Source organism: Polyodon spathula, chromosome 17, assembly GCF_017654505.1.
Source record: "Polyodon spathula isolate WHYD16114869_AA chromosome 17, ASM1765450v1, whole genome shotgun sequence".
NCBI lineage: Eukaryota > Metazoa > Chordata > Actinopteri > Acipenseriformes > Polyodontidae > Polyodon > Polyodon spathula.
In genome coordinates this window covers 126656-150575 of record NC_054550.1, presented here as the reverse complement: position 1 = coordinate 150575, position 23920 = coordinate 126656, and the positions used below count along the sequence as shown (strand labels likewise).

At 35.8% G+C, this 23920-nt stretch overlaps 1 protein-coding gene across 1 annotated transcript in view; it reads left to right on the top strand.

Annotated features, from left to right (window-relative positions):
• Positions 1-3038, top strand: part of LOC121330003 (spondin-1-like) — a 66466-nt gene extending 63428 nt beyond the window's left edge. The window contains exons 14-16 of the mRNA XM_041276189.1: positions 151-315; positions 538-801; positions 1753-3038. Coding sequence (XP_041132123.1) covers positions 151-315; positions 538-801; positions 1753-1916 — 593 coding nt within the window. The 3' untranslated portion in view covers positions 1917-3038. The remainder of the gene's footprint in view (positions 1-150; positions 316-537; positions 802-1752) is intronic.
• Positions 3039-23920: the final 20882 nt, after the last annotated feature.

Here is a 23920-nt window from a genome sequence, read left to right as displayed (position 1 = left end):
CGGTTTCCAGCTAAATGTACGAATCGTTCAACAGAATATGATCATAGATGCATAGATATTTGTTACAGTAAGTTATTGAACATACAACTGACTATCAACTCTGAATAATGATAGTAATAGTTGATCCTGTGTTTTTTTTTTTTAAACCAGACACCATTCCCTGCTTGCTGTCTCCTTGGTCTGAGTGGAGTGACTGCAGTGTTACATGTGGGAAAGGAATGAGGACACGACAGAGGATGCTAAAGTCTCCAGTGGAGCTTGGGGAATGTAGTGAAGAGCTTGAACAAGTAGAGAAATGCATGCTGCCAGAATGTCGTGAGTATGCACATTGACAGGGACTTTGCTAAATAGAGAAGGTGAAATAGGTGCTTCTTAAGTTTCTTAAGTAGTAGTTTATAAAAAAAAGTCATCTTTTAAGAAATGTATGCAATTTATGTGTATGTGTGTGTATATATCTCCTGGAAAATCATGTTGCTGGAAAAAGAAACTGCGTTGTCATTTGAAAACACTTTTTGCATCTTCATTTTTCACTTCCAGCCACGGACTGCATGGTTTCAGAGTGGTCTGAGTGGTCTGAGTGTAATAAATCATGTGGCAAGGGTCACGTCATCAGGACCAGGATGATCAAGCTGGAGCCTCAGTTTGGCGGAGAGCCGTGCCCCGAGACGGTACAGCGCAAAAAATGCAAAATCAGAAAATGTAACCGGGGTTCCAGCGACGAGAAGAGGCGCCGCAAGGAAGCCCGTGAGAAACGAAGGAGTAAACAGACCAGAGAGGAACCTCAAGATGAACAGCATCCAGGTTTCATGTCTATTCTCTGTCATCAATATGTGCTGCTCTTCTGCCTGTCATTTTCACACTTTTTTGTGGAAGTATCATTTCCTCACTGTCCCTTCATGTATAGATCTCTTGTGTTCTACAGTAGTTCACAAAGTGTCGATGTGGGTCTATGTATTGATTTAGTAGGAAACCATATAAAATTACATTCTGATCACTGTCAGGAATCTGCGTCACTTAATTTCAAGCACATATAACCAAGTGGAGCCAGTTGGCTTAGTGGCACCACATCATGATCCTAATAAGTACAGTGCCATGAATAGTGTTAAATTCACAATCAGGGAGTGTAACCCAAGCTGTGCCATAGCTTTACATTTGGAGCCAAGTAAATTTATATATATATATATATATATATATATATATATATATATATATATATATATATATATATATATATATAATCTCCACCTAATTCTAATTTAAGCTACAGTAGCAATGCACTGGTAAATAACATCTTACTTTAAAATGTTGATGAGTTTGATTTACTGCACCATTTAACAACTGATGCATTTGATTTCAATTATGCATTGTTGTAGTTCACACATTATCAATGTATTAAATTTCATACATAACTGCTCAACAAAAACATGGTATCATTCATGGTGGTGCCATTACTACATCACACTTTTTGGTTATACATTATACAGTGTTCCCCTTTTATAACAGAACACTGTAGTTGGGAACCATAGGTCATCTTGTGTTCTGCCTTATAATGAAAATAGTGTAATGGTATCATGGGGCAATGACCATACTCTCTTCTACTGTGGTATAAAGGGCTGATTTGTAATGAGGGAGCAATGTAGTTTTCGTTTTACATGCCAGTTAGACCCTTTGAATTTACAACACACAATGATTTGAACTACAGTTTAGCCTTGCGTCTCCAACTTATTGATACATGTCTATTTTTTTTCTCAGGATGTAAAATGAGGCCTTGGTCAGTCTGGACTGACTGTACTAAACTCTGTGGCGGTGGAATTCAAGAGCGCTTTATGACGGTCAAGAGGAGGTTCAAAAATGCTCAGTTTACAAGTTGCAAAGACAAGAAGGAAATCCGAGCGTGTAACGTGAATCCCTGTTAAGGATCCTGCTGCCTGGAAGTTTAACTCTGCCAGATGCATTCTCTTAGAGCTGGCAAAAGGAAAATCAGTCTTGTTTTAATCCAGGTTCAAGTGAGGTGGCAAAACTCCACTCCAAACTCGGCTGTGTATTCTAAAGAGAATTCAGTATTTCTGTGGGACTGGAAGTCAATTAAAGGACCATCTATTTTGTCAAGACATGGACAAGGTTATTTACCATATTTACATTTTGTGTGTGCGATCGTGTATGACAATGAAGTACACTACATGGCAGTGACATACCTTTTATACACTTGTTTTAATATCTACGTGTTTCGTAATCATTGATAACTGTTATATCAGTATCCAAGTATCTTTTTAATAATCACGTTCATTTAAAAGATTCAAACTTAATACAACTGATCCAAGTCCACGATAAAATTGCCTTCTGATCCAGACCTGTAAATGATGCCTGCAGTTTAATTTATCAAAGGCAATGTCTTCGAGTTGTGATTTTCACAAGTCTTCACTCTGATCCCTTCATTTGTATGTACTTATTGATCCAATCAAAGTGCCAATCCAAATCTTTCAGCCACAATGAGCGTGACCAGCGAGGTTAACCTGAAATCAGTGTTAATTAATTTAAACAGACCAGAATGGTTAAAAAAAGATTGATTTTCCACCATATGTACAATAGCTCTGTTGCATTTCAAATTCTTGCAAAATTACTGTAAACGTGTTGTGGTATACTATTCATTAAATACCAATCAGTTCAAACAAATACTAGAACTGTTATATCCTGTGGTACCTTCTCAAATAGCATATTCTATTCCTGAATTAAAAGCACAGGTTATCATTCCAGCATTTTATAAGCCTCAATGCTGTTTCTAGAATTGCGTTGTGAGTTTTTATCCAATTGTATGACATGTAGCAGCTCTACAGTTTAATATGGTAGGAGAACAATAATTAATCACATTTTTATTTTATTTGTGCATTGTTAGGAGATTTGTTACTTTTTGCTGTGAAATTTTCATAAGAATGTCAAGCGATTCTTAGAGTCTTGTGTAGATGTTTTGTAGTGGTCTGTTTAACACATTTACTATTTTGGAATAAATCACCTTTACAATAAAAGTAAAAGTGAAAACACCTGTGTGAGGGATTTTATCTTTTGCAGAACCCAACATCACTTAGGCCAACACACATTACCCTCAGTTATCTTCAGTAGTGTTACCGTTTTGCGTTTCATGAAAGCATTCTGAGGTACAGTCAATTAAACAGGTGTTCCGACAGTTGTCTTCAGGTCTACTACATTGTCTTAACTTTGAAACAAAGTGGTCCATGTGATCCAAAGGTAATAAGACCTGATGTAAGAATGAGGCTGATGTAAGAATGGGCGCAGTGCAAACAATTGTGGCTGCAAAATCCAAATTGCCTTGCTTATTTTGCACGGCTGCCTATGTAAGCTTAAGAGCAATGCAAATTACTCAACACGCTCAAATAATGATGAGCTACAATCATGATAATGAGGGTCGCAATGAGTGATGCCTGTGCATCAGGGTATTTAGCGGCTGCACTTGAAGTCCAGAGGTGAGGTGAGGTAGGAGTACAGGGAGCAGTAGGTGCTGTACGAGATTTGTGTCTGATGTCAGAGGAAGGGCAGCAAAGTCTTCTTGACGCACAGAAAAGTTTTCCGAGGAGGAGCTGAGAGTCCTTACGGCTGAGATCACTCGAGCATGAAATTGAGTTTTTTGGAAAACCTCAGCCAACATCAGTTATGCTACCGAAGAGGCCATATGGTCCTCTATAGCGAAGAAAGTCAATGCTGTCGGTGTTATCAGGAGGATAGTCAACCAGGTGATGAAAAAGGGAAATTCAGATATTAGGTCTAGAATGACCTGCGGAGTGAGATGATAATGCCTTACCATCGCATCCTCTGACATCCCAAACAGTGACCCTGGTTTGAATATGCAGGGACTTCTCCGTCTTGCACTTCTCTGATGGTTTTCCTGCCTGTCCTCAACAAGTCGCCACATCAGGAAGTGTACCACAGCAGGCACCCTCGGGCCAATGTTAAATTGATAGCACTGAAAAGATCTTGATTTACAATGAGCATGATCTATGCTGGTAACCTATCTACAGTACAAGGATCTGAAGAATTTCTGCTGACTCGATACACACGACAAACCACTAGACAGCAACAAACAAAGCCAGAGTGTAGGAGCTGGAATGCCAGCAGTGTACCTATTCAGCCACTAGATGGAGACAAAATAAAATGTAGAAAATATTGAAAAAATAGATTCTCTGAAATGCGGTACCAATAAATGCCACTGGAGGGTGACAAAGAAATACACACTAACCTTATCTCCGGCAGAAAGTACAATTTTTCAATACCTCAAGAAGCCTTTATTAAAGAAATCACACAACACTCCTTATAGATCTGCATAGGGAGAAATAGCACTTATGCCGTTGATAATAAACGATGGATACAAACAAGAATCACCTATTTGCTCATTATACCTTAACAAACACATTGACTGTACTGTATTAGGGCTGCACAGATTGTTCAGATTTGCTACTTTAAAGCATGACTTGGCTTGCAAATATCATTTTTTAAGCAAGCGTCATACCAGATAGCATGTTTTAAAATACATATACAGGTTTACAAAAACGTTATATCCTTGAAAACTACACATTGGCTACACACTTTATAGTGTCCAACACATGGCAGTGCACAAAACATTGGATTTCTGAAATTATTCTGTTAGTTTCATTCACTTCTTTTTAGAATTAACACAAAAATAAACGTGTTACTTGCACAGGGTTATTGCATAGTGATTTTTAAATTTAAACCGTAAATTGTACAAACCAAAGTAATTAGCAGGGTATTTACAGTATAATCGTAAATCTCGAAAAACTACCCACTTCTAAATCTTTTGTAGTAATTTTTGTATTACTTTAGTATAAATACATGTTAATTTGGATTCATATGTTGTTTTTTTCTGACTTTATGTGAACGAAAAGACACACATTTGCCCGTTTTCCCATTGGAAATAGTGATATTTTGAAATATCACTGTCCTGGTCACAAAAGCAAAGTTTGTAGGAATAATAGCCATTTTCTATACTTTTGAGGCATAAGCAATTAGGAAATAACACTTACTACCCAGGAACCAAAAAAAAAAAAAATTGTTACACGGTGTAATCCTCCTATATTTGGATCTAGTAGGAAGACTAGGTCCTGTTCAAGACACATGCAGATAAAGTCAAATCCAGACAAACTGTGTATAGGAGTCACACTGAAGACTCTTTCCCTGTACTTCTGTTTTCTATATAAACAAAACAAAACAAAAAACGAGATCAAAAGCTGAAACTCCACATTTTCATTTTAGAAATCAAATCCAAAAGGTTACTGTGTCTTACACGAATGCATCCGACACATGTATGGTACAAATGTATGGTACAAGTGCATAAGTCTCAAAAAATAGACGCAAAGCAGGTAGAAACAGACTCTCCATAACGCTGGAGAAAAAATGAAATCCATTAATGCAAAAACATTAAAGTTTAATTTTTATTTTTTTCATGAAATGTTATGGACAAGGTAAAAGGGCAAAGAACAAATACATTTCAACATTTCAAACTGTGTTTTGTTTAACCCTTTTCAAAGTGCATCAATTGTGTATTATTAAGGTAATGTGAATAGTGTCAATCCTTGCTTGTAATTTGTCCCTGATCAACTTTTATACAGCCTGTTTTTAGAATTGTGTTTACCAGAACCAACACTAAGGAAATTGTAGGAATGAAACAGACATCATCAATTACGCATGGAAGGTTCTGCCTCTAAAAGCTCTCTGGCATCAGCTCATGCAATTAACACCAATTTAAACCCAACCTATAAACTGGCCATTACTTTGGACCCGGAAGCTAAGTATTAAACCACATTATGATGAAGAGAACAAGGCAAGATATGCAATTTAAACAAGGATTTCCAGAGCCTGAGTGGAAAATTGTACTAGCTATTACATGAACAATATACAACATTGAACCTGCTGCATAAAACACAATAGAAAAGAAAGTAAGCATTTTCACTGTACTGAGGGACCAAGTCTTTTCACTGGTGATTGTCGCGGGAATGTTAAGGCAATGCCATAGACTGGCAGCAATCCACAAGCCTCTATTTACATTAAATAAATGCATCTTCTTGAATGTCTATGGGCCATTCTGAAGAACAAACACCACCACAGATTTTCATCCCAGCTTATTAAATCTTTATAGTTGTTATGATATTTTTTGTTTTTATATATTGTCTACCTTGGTATTATCTATACATTTTTCTGATTGTATTATTATTTTATTTGTCTTTTCTCATTTGTTAAGGGCTTTGTGATATTTGTTTATGAAAGGCATTATATAAAATAGATTATTATTATTATTATTATTATTATTATTATTAGTAGTATAATAAATTAGAATTTCTTACATCTACTGATGACTGTAAAACTTCCAGACATGCCCATCACAGTGTGGCAGGGCAGATTCTATTCTGATTGAGGCTTCAAGAATGATTGATTTGCAAACCCACTATGTGGTCCTGAACTAATAATATACCAAGCCAATGCAATGGAGTTTGTCTCAGCCTGCCCAACCTTCTCGTATCTATGCATTCGACTGACCCACAGCTAGATGGATGAAAGTACGATGAGGCTGACTACACTGCTCTCTGTTTTGAAGATTTTTAGGTTTGCTGGCAGCATTATGTACTCTAAATCTAAACAACATTTTGTCATATTTGTGCTGAGGCCTGCATATAGCATTCTGTTATACCTGTGCTGGGACCTCACATGGAAAGATTACAATCCAAGTGATGTTTCTTCTAGAAATATAGCATATCTGAGGAGGTTTGTGAGGTAAGAAACACCCCTGTAGCAACCTCAGACCATTTGATAGCAATGCTCCTAAACTGAGGTAACAGCTCATCTATGAGAACAGATGTTTACGTGGCCAGGGAATATGTCCACTTGCTGGAGAAATCATTTGAAAGAAGTCGGATTACAGAGTCCGAGTTACTCTTTTGTTGTGTGTGCTGTATATGCATTTCGTTATCCGCCTAAAATGAAGATCGACCGTTTGTTATTGACAACAGACAATGCAAAAACTAAATCACATGTTCTTGGGGTGTCCAGAGGATTACAGGTAAAAGCACAGCCGTTTCATCTAGAGTGCATTGTTTGAATTCCACGTGGCTTGGTTTGACCCAAGTTGTATTTGGTGGCTGGGGACCCTCAAGTCGCCCTGCACTGGCCTTGGTGCTCCTGCAGGGTTAATTCGCCTCATCACCCTTCAATGACCCTTCTGGTCAGGATCTTGACAAGTCCAGGCACAGACAGCTCAGGCTGGGCATATGTCTCTAGGGTTCAGTAGCTTGACATTTGTTGCTTAAGTTCAGTGGATGATTTTCACAGCATGTGGGTTGCAGCACTAAGACAACACTCTAGTTTTAGGAACTGTGAAATAATGTATACAGCTCACTGGCACAAACTGACCCCAATTGGAGGTAGGTGAAGGAAAGGTAAACATGTGGTCTGGTTAAATAAATCCAGCCTATATGAATAGCGTCATGATGCAACAACACGTTTCTGATCAAACTGCCTGCTAAAAACAAGTCATGACTATACTACCTTTTAAACCAATTAAAATACATTTAAGTAAAACCACAACATTAAGGCATTGAACTATATTTTAATGATACCATTCTCAGAGAGAATGATACAAAGATATGCAGAATACAGAAAACCAAGGCTCTAGGAATGATTAAACCAAACGTTAGAATGTCTATGCTCATGGCCGGGTAATGTTTGAATGAGCCATATTAGCTGCAAGTGATGAATGTGTGGCAGACAGTTCAAACAGACTCCTTACTGGCTTTGGGGAGGGTTGTCTAATGCTGCAGGCTAACTTATTTCAAAATAGTTAGTATTCCAGAAGAATGTGCTGTGTCGGTCATGGGACTGCCTCAGAGAATTTTAGTCTGGAAATCAAGGATGTGGAGACAAGTTGATACTGGGGGGTCTTGAGATCCCTGAGTGTATCAATAGACTTGGAAGATAAATTCCGATAGATATTTCAACCAGGACGTTCCTTGTTCCTTATAAGTGAGATGAGAAATTGTACTTCAGGCACAGAGGCAAGCCGATCAGTAGAAGGACAGACGTACTATATAATTGCGGAGTGCAGAGAAACAGTTTCTCAATACTCTTTATTCAATATTTGTTACAACTCCTAACATGAAGCCACTGGAAAAATTATTTGGGCACTGAATGCTAGGATTGTGTTTCTATGGCAATGCTCGATTACTCCTAATAGTACTATACTGTTGTATGGATTTTTTTGCATCATTTAATTTTTGGCTCAACAGGTATTAAGCTCTTTTCTACATTGAAATTTATAAGAATGTGTTGCTTATTTGTATCCACAGCCTTCTGCACGCAGTATTTATGTTTGTTTTTAAAGGAAGAAGATTAACTGTTGTACTGAGAAAGGACAGTAAGTGCCTGTATAGTAAAATGTTGTACTGATGTACAAACGACCAGATGCCTTTGAGATGAATGTCACTAAACATTGAGAATAAAATTAACCCTTTTATTATTACATTACATGCACAATTAAATTTGTTTCACAACTGCCCTTGGTTATGCATGTGTATACAAGCAACATTTTCTTTAATTTAATGAAACCTTAAATAAGTTTTGTTGCAATAATTCAAACTGTCGCTGTGTAATTTGCCCCCCAGCTATGTTTTAAATTTCCATAGCAACTGTTCCTCTCACACCAGGCCTACCAAAACCACAGTATATTTCTAAGGCAGAAGATAACTATACCAGATAAAACAATTAAAACACTTCTCAATATCTCAGCAGACATAGATATGGGGCAATATATGTAGCAAGTCAATTATGACTAAATTGTTACAAATCCAACCTTTTTGGTATATAAAAGCTGTTTGTTAATAGAATAGGTGACATCTTTAAGAAATGGATAAGGTTCTTTGTATATACTGTAACACATATCAATTTCCAGAGGTAACAATTACTGCATAGTTTTCCATTAAATATATATATGAACAGCATTGATTTTCTGTCACACAAATTTACTATGTAATAGTGATTCTCTTAAATGGCCCAGAATTACAGCAGTTCCCAGTGGCTGTGCCATGTCTAGCAGAGGTTACACCCTGTTATTCATTCACAAATACTTTAATAGTACATAAAGAGATGCATGTTGCAAGATGATGTATTTCATATTTACTATCACAATGATTAATAGCAATTATGTCAAAAATAGTCAGTCAGACAGTCTATGCTTAACCACACAACTGTGAATGGAAACCTACTCATTTGGCAACAAACATGATAGTCTAAATAATTACAGTGCACTAATAGATATTTTAATTGTCTTTCTTTGTTTCATGTTCTAGTTTTGTAAAAATACTGCCAGCTTCATTTACATTTTTTTAAATGGATTTTTGTTTTCTTTTGACACACTTTCTTTAGAGTTTTTTTTTCTTGTTTACATGTACTGTTAAATGTGAAAATGCTTTTTGCAGGTTTCTCTGCCCTCCCCCCTCCCCCCTCCCCAGTTCATGGAAATTGGGTGCTCTCTGTTTGCTTCAGCTTTTGATCATGTCTCTTACGCATCTCAAGGGGCTGCCACTTGAAAGCTTTTATTTTTCCTTGGGGTGGGTTATATGGCTCACACTTTCGATTCACTGAACATTTTTCTTTCTTGTTATTGATCAATACATCCTGATTTGGGTGATGAATAATGAAACCCAACTAATTTGGTTTAGAAGGCTTTCCGCTCAGCTCTTCCTTTCAGCATTTTAGTTTGTGAACTGTTAATTAAAAGCTAATACAAGAAAGCAAGCCCTGTCTGTCACAAAATAATTGGATAATGGTGAGTCGTATAAGTTTTTTTTTATTATTCTAGCTGTAGTGGACACAATTCTGTTTTCCAAAACACCACAACAAAACTTCAAATAGCGGTATAAAAATTTAACTACATACTGTACTGAATCAGCATACTTGTCTATAAATCTTGTGTGCATATGTTGGACGGTTTTTATTCTAAACTGCTGTTCGACAGTCTAACTAATAAGAGATGTGATTATAACTACAGGAGACACAGCGTCTGATCTGAGAAAGAGGAAAGATTTTGCTTCACCACCAGTAAGAGGAAGCATACTGAGAAAGGGCTATCTTTGAAGTACTATTAAATTAACATAATTAAAAAAGAAAGCCCTAAGTATTAATCTACTACACATTAGCTACAGCGCCTCCTTTTAATGGCAGACTAATGTGGTGGCCTCATGAGGACCCAAAGCAATTAGTGATGGATACAGTGCAGAGCTATGTAAACCCCTATACCATGAGAGCCACTAATGAGTTAACTTGAGATATACTGTATAGTGGTATGCCTCTCCTCTGTGCATTATTGCATATTTAATTATTGTGCTTTATTTCAGATAGGAGTTGTAATTAACATGCAATAAGATCCTTTATCTGTATCAATATGTGAGAGAAAAGGAATGAACCAATGTTAACAGAACCATTGGTGTTATTACCGCTGTACCATTCACAAACACCAGTTTAATTTTACAAAGTATTCTTGGCACACCACAAGAATAATCTGGGGATATGTAAAACAGAGTTGAAATGAATACTGACTGGATACATCCTAAGACAGTTACCGTAACTATCTTTCTTGTTTAGATTCACAAATAATTTTCTCTTTCAGTCATCACATCCTTGTTACTTTTACAATTCAGAAGTTCAAGCACCCTTTGTAGGTGCAATAAAACTCTCAGAAACATGGCTAATTTCTTACACCATTGCATACCCTGCCCCCTGCAACACACTGCAAGTACATCAATAAAAATATCAAATAAAACAAATGAGGTATTTCTAAAGCCCATGTAACACCAGGTCACTTTTTTTAAAGCTTGTTGTAGGGGACATGTTCAAGAAATTTCCCCACGTATCTCAAATCAAGTTTATAATGTGTGGCTTAAACTATTAACATTACGTGGTGGAAATGAAGAATTCCTCCATCAACAAGTTGCTTCATCATGTTGCCAGAAGTCGGCACTGGAAGTTGCCTGCCGTTTCCTGGGCTTTAGATTCACTAGGGGGAGAGGTTATATAGTTACACTCAGGTGTACCAGGTATATTCTTACAATAGACATCAACCTCTTCAGATACAAGATGCATCATCATAAAATTTGAGGCCTAGCTCATTCGGCAAAAGTCTAATCCAAGATGTTGGCAAGTAATGTTGCCTTAGTAGTCTGAAACTGAACTGAAAAATAACTGTTGTAACGCTATAACTATTAATACCCTGCAGGTGAAATTCATCTCTAGGTAGCAAGGCAGTATTTTTTATTTATACAGGTTTCACACTAAAGTAACACAAGCATTTGGTTCAGCACATTATAAATATATTATTTGTCTGCGTAATAATATTTTTACCACTTGTACATAATATTATTATATATATATATATATATATATATATATATATATATATATATATATATATATATATATATATATATATATATATATATATATATATGTGTGTGTGTGTGTGTTTTTAGATCCATTTTCAAACTTCTCCTTTTACCACTAGCAATATCTCTAGTGTTCCACTGTCTTCTGTGGAAGATATTTTAGTTATGTGTTGTATTGTATTTTATACTTCAAATTTCTGATATTTTGATCCTATAGATAAAAACATTATGCTGCTTCCTGATACCTAATCAACTGGTACCTATGTTCAACGCTGTATATGAAAATGTATATATGAAAATGTATATATGTCTTGTATATCAATATACATTGTATATATCTTCGTAATTGTGTTGGGTCAAAACAGGCACAGTTACACATTTTTATACCAAAATTGTTCCCCCAGAACACATCAAAAATCCACAAACCAGCTATAAATGTACTGCATTTTCTAATCACTTTGGAGCACACGTTTGGAAGACAAACTATAATAGATGTAAAATGACAGACGTATTTTTTTTTTATATATTTCATTGAGTTTTTTTTTTTTTCCACAAAGATCATTTACTGTGTATACTCAGAACCAGTCTCTAGTAAATGTCTCACAATCTGTGAAATTCTGTTTATATTTTTCACTGTCATTATATCACCTGTCACAACACATTCTGATAATACCATAAAAGGTGTCAGTTCTAATACAGCCCTTAAGTCTTCCCAGTGACACTTGTGTCTAATAGACCCGATGCAATCTTTTCCAGCTCCTGACCATCTTTCTTTTCTCATCTGAGAAGCAACAGGAAGCAATTACCCAGATCCTGCAAACTTGATCTTATTTTTCATTTCTGATTTGCTGTTTTATTTTCATTTACAGCTAATGGTTTTCGGGTGAAAGCGATCGCTGGATGGACCTGGACTCAAAGAAAAGTTAAAATGTAGGCATGAATTTCAACTTATTTTCAAAATGTTGAAAATAATCGTATTACAAGACACTTAAATTATTAAATTACTAGCAGACATATTGGTATGTCATGGGCCATTTAATTTTTTATGTTTTAACTAGGGTTAGGGTCAATTACAATTGTAATTGTATAATTGTAATTACAATTACAGTGTTGTCATTAAACTGATAAATTGCAGTTAAAATTACACACCTTTCTAAAGTTTAATCATTCACAGTTCCATGTCTTACATTGAGCGACCATTCTTCTCGTTTCCAGCAAAGAGTTGATGAAATTGACTGGGAAACAAACGTTTGTATGATATATATATATATATATATATATATATATATATATCTATATATATATATATATATATAGATATCACATAGTGTACATGTAATTGCAATTGCAATCTCTGCAACATAAGTGTAACTAACTGTAATTGAACAAAATAGAACTGTAATTATAATTGCAATTCCAACAATTGTAATTATAATTGACCCTAGGTCAGGTCTTAGCCAGCAAAAACAAAATGGAATGTACATGCTAGAGAGTTTAAATAATATCAGCAAATTATTTTGTGCAAGTCAAACAAAGGCAATCCATACTGTTTAAATACCTTCCAATCCTCCCCTTAATTAGAGCACAACATATGCGTTAGCGACATATATTGTTTCCCAGGTGTTTCACACTTTAATTACACAATGTCACAGCGTCATAGAAAACACCAGTTGCACAAACATGTGCGTCATACTATTAATCAAAGGTGTGAAAATAAATCAGAGTAAAAATTGAGTGAATGTCAGACGGTGTGCATGTGTGAAGCGTGCACCTTAGCAGAACATACATTCACATAGGGCTAAGAAGCGTGTTACCATGGCAACACAGGAGAAAAAATAAAGTGTATCCCAATTTTGTTATTGAACTACACTCAAGTTCACCCTCCTAAAGTTTATCAACAGCTAATCCCATTAATATTCTGCTTTTTACAGAAGAAGAGAACAGTTGGAGCACACATTATTACTTATTCACCACTTTGAATAATGGATTAAACTCATGCCATGCCTTAGCTGTGTTAGGAAGTCTTTATCATAGTGTTAGCATATTATGGAAATGATATAATTTTGTAAGATTGACTTACAGACCCAACTATTAATTGATTTATGGTGGTACTGTGCATTTCTTTACCAAATGAAATATAAATCATTAAAAACAAAAGGTCAGCCATGTGCCAGCATCTTGTGGTTTAGAAAACACTTGAATTGTTAATTTGCTTTCCTGGACATCTACCTGGACATATAAATAAATAAATAAATAAATAAATAAATATTTCCTACTAAGGCGGTACAGCTCTGGCCAAAAGTTTTGCATCACCTAGAATTTTAGGATTTAGACATAAAAAAAAAAAAAAAAAAAACTATATGAACATTATTTAGAACATTTATTTAACATCATGTAATAATAATAATTAAAAAAAAACAAACTGCAAAATTACATTCACAAAAGTCTACCAGAAGCGATACTAATAGTACAGTATTTCCTGTTAGATTTTGAAATGCCACATTTTTCAATTGTTGTCAGTTTGTCGTTAAGTATATGGAAAACTACAAAGCGGTATACAATTCAATATTCTTTAACCAAGCTGAACTGGTGGAGCGAACACTTTACAGAACCCAGCTGAGAGCAGCTCTTTAACCAAGCTGAACTGGTGGAGCAAGCACTTTACAGACCCAACTGAGAGCAGCTCTTTAACCAAGCTGAACTGGTGGGGCAGCACTTTACAGACCCAGCTGAGCAGCTCTTTAACCAAGCTGAACTGGTGGAGCGACACTTTACAGGCTGAGAGCAGCTCTTTAACCAAGTTGAATTGGTGGAGCGAGCACTTTACAGACCCAGCTGAGAGCAGCTCTTTAACCAAGCTGAACTGGTGGAGCGAACACTTTACAGACCCAGCTGAGAGCAGCTCTTTAACCAAGCTGAACTGGTGGAGCGAAGCTCTTTAACCACTTTACAGAACCCAGCTGAGAGCAGCTCTTTAACCAAGCTGAACTGGTGGGGCGAGCACTTTACAGACCCAGCTGTGAGCAGCTCTTTAACCAAGCTGAACTGGTGGAGCGAACACTTTACAGAACCCAGCTGAGAGCAGCTCTTTAACCAAGCTGAACTGGTGGAGCAAGCACTTTACAGACCCAACTGAGAGCAGCTCTTTAATCATCTCCCTAATGCTGAACTAAATCGTATTGCTTTTGATTACATCTGAACAAGGGGTATATAGCTACATGAAAGCCCTGTTCAATAGTTATGATTTCACTTAATCATGAAGGAGGGTAACAGTGGTAATCCAAAGTGCACCAGGCTGCAATTAAAAATGCACCATGACTGCCAGGGGAATGCATCCAGGGAATCACTTCTAAAGATTAACTTCGAACTAGACCGAAGAACAGCTGTGGGAGAGATTGTCGGTCTATCAAATTGAAAAACGTTATTGTTTTTTGTGTGTTCTTTCTTTCAAAAACAAATAAAGTGAAGTCTGTCTGAATTGAAGCCATGGGCAGGGGGGCAGGATAGCTGCCCTCCCCCATTAGACGAAGCCGAAAAGCAGGTGGAGGCTGGAGAGGAGGAGGTGAACTCTAACACACAACAGGCACAAGTGGACATAATGCCCTTTCTAGCTGATCACTGGGTGTGTTGCTTATCGAATGAGGAATGAGATAATAACCATTTGAGTGGCAATATTCTGGTAAAGAGGGTGCCTAATATGCTTGATGTTTACGATTTTAATCTATCTTAAAAGTGAGTTTCCTGCCAGAACCACAAGGGGAAATGGTTTCATATTTAATTAAGACAGTCTTTGTTTTATCCTTATTTCTACTGTTAACAGAGGAAAAGATACAATTATAAATAAGCCTTTTAAATTCCTAATAACGAGATAAAAGGAACCACCTCCTCCTTCAGTCAGCAGAACACCAGTCACACCTGGCCTGATCATTAGTATGGTCTAGGTTCACTGGGTTTAGGTGAATGGCGCTCAAAGAGATTGGCCTTGGAGAAACAAAGCGGAGATGTGGAAAGTTGATTTCAGCCTTTCAAATGCAATTATAACAGATCAAAAGGCACTAATGCTACAACAAAAAATGAATTAGCCAAGTAAAATGAATGCCTAGCCCTTGTGTCAGCTTTTGACAACACACCAGAATTCATTGCTTTGTACTACAGAAGACCAGCGTGACTTTAAATTAATAATGAGATCATTATAAATAATAGATTCATCGCTAAATAAAATATAAATATGTAGCACAATTTAACATTTTGTTTAGCTTTTATTCCAGGAAACTTTTTCCTCTCCACATGCTTTCATTCATTATTAGTACGAGACTTTGTTTGCAGTTTCTTGACAAATATTTCCTTAAGCGCTAATAAACAGAAACCAGTACAGCAAGCTTAGTTTTATTATTGTAATTAGAGCAAAATATCTCTGAAAGAAATAGAACTAAGTTCAATAAAACCCTGCTATGATTACAAAACAAGCAGTTACTATATTAATATACACATTTCTCTGCTCTTGGTTTTACTGTCAAACAGAGGATAAAGAACTATTTCATGTAATGAAAACTTCAGTTATAAAGCCATTTCAATTAGTCCTCTATTGGCTTTAAAAAAAACAATGCTGGTTTAATTGCAAACTGTCTTGGGAAATTCTTTCATTTCTGGCATGTGTCGTCAATCATGTACATAAAACAGGAGATGGGGATGACAACATCATTCCAGTAAATCTTACTTCATATATGTGGATGTATTTTTATTGGTATCAGTTTTTCCTATATAAAAAAATGCATACATGTTGGTAAAGGAGAACCTGATTTTTTTTTTTAAATGGTAATTTAATTGAAGCTGTGTGAGAAGAATATTTATTGAACGCTTCTTGCAGATGCTTCAATGCTATGCTTCCGATCAACTTCCTAAAGTGTCATGAAGGAATTAAGTGGCCATTGAAAAAGTGCTATAGGAAAACCGGCTTGTGGGAGTTTCTTTTAAGGGGCATATTTTTTTTAACATTGACTTACAGGCCCAGCTTTTTTTTGGAGATATATTTAAAAAAAAATGTGCTCAGAAAGAGTCTTTGTCTAAATAAATAAATAAATAAATAAATAGCCGATGTGTTTAGAACATGTGTCGGATGGGTTCTTTCAATGGAAGGGACTGCATCATATTAAGATTGCTTATAAATACTATGAAAAAATACCATCATTTATAAACATGTTTAACATTGTATGCCTCTTTCATATAGGAAAATATGAGACATATACCGTAAAATATTATACATACAAGAAAAGATGTATTGGAATTATTTTGTTAGCTATACGAAAGAGATATCTTCAGGACTGTCTCCTAATTGGGTGAATTTTATAGATGAGCAAAGGGATTATATTAATTCACTGAAAACAATATAGACAAGGTGATGGCTGAGCTGGTTTCAAAAACAAAATCGTGCAGATGCATACGTTAAATACATCTGCCTAATTTCAAATAGGTTCACTTCTCCTGCTCTTTCTAAACATGCCAATGACAGTACAGTGCTAATTGTAACATATAATGCAATAATGATGCCATAAACTACAATAATGCTTTAACACAGGAGAACGTATCTACTGTTATTTGATTTAATGACTGATACATCCCTGATACACATAGTCTTTTTGCAACATTCTGGAAGTAAACCATTCTAATTGTGTAACATAAAAATGCATGCAATGCATCCATAGGATATTTAAAAGAGAATCAACATATGAAAAGATTTATTCTTCTATATTACTTTCTCTAAGCATAAAGGATTAAGCCCATTAAAGCCTTGCTGGAGCTTTGATAATTGGTTTACTTTCTGGATAAAGCAAAAGCTAAATTAAGAACTTTTGAAATAAGATCTGCAACACTTGAAGTTGTTTTGAGACAGATGTTGTTTAATTGGTATAATTGGTGCTGTAACTGCAGCGAGAGACCTCATGCTGGCTCCAAATTAGCAATGGAATTGATCCCTTTACGAAACCAGATTCAATGAATTCTGAACAGCACAATTGTAAACCTCTCGTATAATGTGAAATTATATGGTGCATTTTCTGAAACTATATTAAATCCTATTTATTCAGTTGTACAGACACCTCATTATACCATCCAAAGAGGCTGTTTTGCAGGTCCTGAGTCTTCATCATAGACCAATGCTTTGCAAAAGAGGCTGTTGGATCTTATCTGAACAGCCTGTAAGGGGTTACTGTGTTTGTAAAATGCCACAACAACCTACCAGTGAACTGGCTGTTAAGTGAAGCAGTCAGAGCGGCGGTAAAAGTTAAAAGCAGTGCCAGTACCATGATGCTGTATTCGTAGTGGATGGAATACTTGCAAACCATTAAGATTGTGCCCTCTTCTCTTGCATTTTTATAATGGGAACACTGCATGTACGCCCTTGAGAACAATTGCTGTTTAATGGTTTAAAAGAGTGGAAGTCTTCAACTTCAGGCTCTTTCAAGGAATAGAAAGGCATTTTAAATGAAACTTAAATATATACACTTTACTGTTGGGAGGTTTTATTGAGGGTCAAATATTGTTACTCCATTGACTGAATTAAAACAATCTAGAGTAACATATTGTATATATGCTCAAAAAACTGACTGGGTCCAGAGATGCAGTTTCATGCAATTCAGAATATATGCTTATGAAAAGATGCCAGAGTGCTTTCAAGCAAGTATTGTAGGAGTGAAGTTCAATAAGCTTTTCAAAGATTAATCTCCCCTGCCTCTTTCAGAGAGAAAATAAACACATCATAGAAAGGAAGGTAGTAACTACTACTGATATCTCTACTAATAATATTAACAATTATAACTGTGTTATTAAAATGCATTTTTTTTGCTTAAAAAGAAAAAGGAAAAAGGATAACATGACATAAGGGTAACAATGTTACAAAACTAGAGGATTTCGATTTCTGATTATATTTCTAGGTGATGTTTGTTTTAAAGTTCTTATACTGTGCTTTCAATCACTATGAGATGGATTTACTATGCTATACAAAGTTTCAAAGGGGATAATAACGTTATCTTGAAATATCAGGAAACATTTGGTGTTGAGGGTTGTTTGCTTTCCCAAGAGTTGGGTGTGGGCATCCAGAATTAAACGCTGCTGCTACTCCAAGGACAGCAATCAACACACTGACACCTGTGTTCTGTCAAAGCTGTATGGCATAACAATATGCTCAGAGTTACAGGAGAGCTTGAACTCAAACCAGAGCAGGCTCATTCTAAATCTAAAACAGAATCTCTAGCACCAGTAATCATCTTGATATGCATATAATAAATCCAAGAAACTACAGCGACCTAAATTAAATTACCAGCCCTGGGAACATCAGACGAGGCAATGACATTTAATTACATGTGTCTGTTTGTTTCTTTTGTGAAAAAAAGGTTGAAAACAACAACAATAACAACGGTGACAACAAAAAAAGGTAAACAGCATGAATACCGAAGTCGTAAGATTTTGGTTGCCTTCGAGTACCTTAGATTCTGGTTGACTTTTAACCCGTGATACCTATCTGGGTAGTTCTATTGACCAGCTTTGCTTGTGCAATCTGTAATGTCAGCAGAATACCACCCTGTGACGGAAAACCTGTAATACACAATATAGTGTTATTATTCTATTTAAGAAACACACACAATAGACTTACATATTTCTGCTGGATTCAATACAGATACACTTACTAAGTTATACAGCAGAAGTCCGAATGGCTTTTTTTGTTTTATTATTAATTCAATGTCTGTGACCCAATGTAAAAAAAAAAATGTTACCCATTTGGCATGACCAAGTACAGTGCGAAAAGTGACATTTCCACTGTTCACTCGAGCAGTACTGGAGAAACCGAGAGTGGGTGGCTTGTTAGCTTTGCAATATCACACTTCAAAAACTACACCATCCCCTGTGGTTCATACAGCCATCTAACACTTTTTCTTAGTCTCCAAGTGTTTAAATGTATTGCTGCCAGTAAAAGTACACATTTTATAAGCACACACACACACACACCCCCCTGTAGGTCTCAAGAGTACAAGTGTGTATTTTCATTCAAAAAAGGCCATTCGCTTTATAGACAAACAACCTAATATATTCTGAAACTTGATTTTGATATGTGTGTCTCTGTTCAAATGTCTTTTATTGTAGTTACTCATGATGTGTGTGTGTTTAAAGCTCTGCTTGAAGGATTACAAGCTGTTCAATGCATTCATCTGTTACATGCTGCTACTCAAAATGTGAAGAAATGGAATCTGGGAATACAGTAGTGAATATTTAATTTTGTTGTATTATTAATTCTCTGGATTCTTAGATGGTATAATTTTCTCTGCCAGCCTCAGACAATACAAAATGAAAATTATAATACAGCAGCGATGGCTTCTTTAGGAAAGACAACACAAAGACAGCTTAGAGAAGGCATAAGAAAATGGGACAAGGTCATGGAGTATAATACAAAGATTGCTTTCTAGTTCTGCTGCTTCTTTAAGCAGGGTTCTCCCCAGGCCTCTCCAGCCATGCGACGCAGCTGAAAAACCCAGAGCCACTCGTATTGCAGATGCTACTGTGCCTTTAACGATAAGGATTGATTGACCTGCTAACAGACTAGATCACTTGCGCGCACCGAGTGAAAAAAAAAAAACACACGACAGCTGTGTTGCTGTTACATCTTGACACTACATGTAACTAATCAGAGGATTGATGTGGTGGGTTTTCTGTTTTAAGCACTTCAAGAGGCTGAAACGTTAAAATGACTGCTAAAAAAATAACCAATGATTTTAGAGGCAAAAATAATGACAATGAATGTTGAAAATACCAAACTGAAAAGGATGATGAAAAAAATGATATAGTCAACGAAGAACAACTTGTAGAAAGTGAATTGGAAAAACCGCAAAAGGGGCTGGTGCGTGAAAAAAAGAAATATTGTGACAGCGGGCATGATGTTGCATGGGGGAACAAGTGGAAAGGGCTCTTTTACAGCTAGGAATTGGGTGGTATGATGTTTAAGCTGCCAGAAACACAAAAAAGTTCACAAAGCAACAGGGGGTGAATGGAGCAGTATAGCCTGGGTATGAATTAGGGTGGATTATTCTTCAATACTCAATTTCTTCTTATTATTCAAATTATTTCTTATTATATATTTAAGGTAATGCAATTTTATTTTTCCATTGAAAGTGCTCACAGCTCTAACAGCCGTAAGGCCTAGGTTACACAAGCAACTTTTGGTGACAGCAACAGGATTGTTGCCCACGACTGAGTTGCCTTGTTAGACCATTCTGGTCATCACGGTGTCAACAAGCCATTGGAAATAAATAATTTATGGTGTCTTAGAGGGTTTCTCCCTGTATCGGAGCAGTTTATTACTTGTTTGGGAAAATTAACAGTTTATTTATGCAACTTTGAAGATGCACTGGAGCTAACACTTTGTGTGTTTACAGCTTTACCCACCTGAACTAAAAAAAAAAAAAACTATAGGATATCATTAGCAGGACAACTCACACACACACACACAGATAAGACTCATTATAGAATTCCCATTGAATTGAAGGGGTGCTTCAAAGTTGAAGAGACTTTGATCATTGATGAAGTTTCTTAGAAAATGATTAGTTTATTTTTTCTGGACAGTACTCACTAATTTAGTGGCATTCTGACAGAATCATTGCACATGTCAATAAATACAGTGCTCCCTGCCTATTGAACTATTTGATGTAAGCAATACTGAGCACCATGAACTAGAGAAGTATTGTACAGCACATGTAATTATTACTGTCAGCTTGGCTTAACAGTTAATTAACCAGCAGAATTCAACAATACTTCTTGACATGCTTTTGAAATATGATGGATTTATTGTGGTTGAAAATTCGACTGTTAACATAATTTCCTTATATTACAGTACTATTTCACAACAGCAAGTAAGAATAAGAGATGAAAAATAAAATCACATTTGTATTCGAATTACATCCATGCTGTGTTTTTTATTGCATTGTTTTCTCTGGTATATTTTTAGCTACAGTATGTTAAGAATTATATGGATCTATTATTCATGTAAAACTCCAGGCTTGTCCAAATTAATCAATCAAGGCTGACAAATGGATCCTTCCTTAAGGTTTTGGGTTACACTCTTCGGAATCCCCTGAGAAGAATATTCCAGTTAAATATTTTAAACAAACACATGGAGCTTCGTTATGTGTAAAGTAAAATGCTGGTGACATGGCAAGTTAAGGGCCTGTAATAATCACTGCAGAGAAATAAAGGCCATCAGTAGCCGACTTATGGTACACCCTCGCTAACTGAATTTCTTTGCTGATTGAAATGATTAGAGAGGCAAGTCTATGTTGTCTTTATTCTCATTTGTTTCCATGTTTTTTTTTTTAATTAAAACACAGGTTTTCAAATCTATTTGTAATACTTCAGAGAAAAGTTCTTATGTAGTAGACAAAAAAGAGAATAAAGCAAAACAAATCATACATATAATTCTCCCCCAAAATACTGACATGATGCATTAAATACATACCATTACAAAGGATGCGTCTTTGAAGTTTGAGTAAACAATAATGTAAATGGAAGTACAAAGAAAAGGAATAGAACAGTTTGCAGTAGGTGCAGGAAGGATCAGTTGCACTTATTTTAAGTAGGTTTTTTTTCTGTATATCTGTATACATATAACATTATTTGAATCCACTCTGACAATTTGCCATCTCACTTCGAAACTGGATCCGTGTGCTGCCTGCTGTTTTTTAATTGCCATAAAAGGTGGACCAAAAAACAGGCATCATACATCTTACAAAGGCCTTATAATAACAATATTTTTTAAGGTCACGCTATAAAATTTCTGAAATGTGGTGAAGCACTTTCATTTTGAAGAAAAGGAAAGGAAAACCTTGAAACCATCAGGACAGCGTCTAATCTACCTGTCTAATATATATATATATATATATATATATATATATATATATATATATATATATATATATATATATATATCCTGTTGTAACACCTTCATGCCTGAAAATGAGGTAAACTGCACTTGATTTGTTAACCCCATACACCTCTGTGATAAGCCACCCCTGGATTTTAAGAGGGCAGGGGAATCCTCTTGGATTTAATTGCCATCTAGTTCTAATGGGAATTCCAGGATAACCAAAGCTAGGTGGTTGATGAAATCCAAAATGCTGCAATGAAAATCAGCAGAGACTTCCTTCAAGGGGGTATAGGGCAGAAACCCCTGTTATCACAGCTTTTTCATTTAGACTAAAGGTGTATAAATCATTGATGAAGACAGCTACCTAGGTCACGTGTTCACTTGACCGATGTATAAATTCAGAGCATATCCTCTAAGCTCCTGCTTGTTTCACGAAAATAGAACCAAAAAAACAAAGTAGTATTTTCCCCAAGTACTTTTATGTGGTTTGTTTATCAGTTCTGAAAAAGTTCTGAAAGCAGAATGTTCTCCTTTATAAAAAGGAGACTTGAGTAAACAATTTCAAAACATACCCTTATTATAGTTTAACCTTATAAAACAAAAGCTGAGCACTCGTTCCACAAAACGGAACAATCTGAAATGTATTTAAGGATTGATTGCAACTGGTAGAATACTTAGGAATACAAATAAGCATAAGCAGCATCTTAATAACTGTGGAAGACAGTTTGCATATTATTCTCATCTCTTTATTGGGCTGGAATATGTTGATCACTGTGGCATACAATGTCTAATTAAAATACAAGAAGCTGTGGCAATACTGAATGAGCAGGCTGCGAAATCCAGATCAGTAGTATTGTGCTCATAACACTTGTTTTCAGAGTAAAGAACAGAAAATCATTCCAAACATTTAATACTCCAGAATGCGACTAGGTAGCATGCCCTTTGGAAAATATAAATTGTTTATGTTAGTGCATGAGAGATAGATACAGCTTGAGCCATTTTTTTTTCTTTCTGTTACCACGGAGACCAATAAAACACACATTCCAGTTACTCTCAGTAAGATACATAAAGTATTTTCTGTGCAACAAGTCCAAAGCAGTATGGTTTTCACAGTTGCATTAAACGTTTTTTTTTAATTATACAATGTGATATTTATATAATACAAGCCTAAATTCTTTATCTCTGTGTTAAAGGGGTGGATTTGAGAAATGAAACTTAAAAATGTGAGTGCTAAATGCAAAACTATACAAGGACATGAATTAGGATTTGTATTTTTGGGAGACTTTTTGGGAAAAATCACTAAAGTCATGATATCAATAACAAAGCAGGTAAAATGAAGCTATTTGTCAAAATAAACAAAGAGTTATATATCTAGTGCTGCAGGCATATGTTCTTCAGTGTAATACAATAGCTTTAAAAAGAAGAAAAAAGGTCATGCGTTTGTAATGCATTCTTACCAAATAAACAACATGATCACACACAGTCATACATTACATACAAAACAACATGTTCTTCTGGAAAGAACACTTACAATGGTATCTTTGCCACCTTTTACCTATTA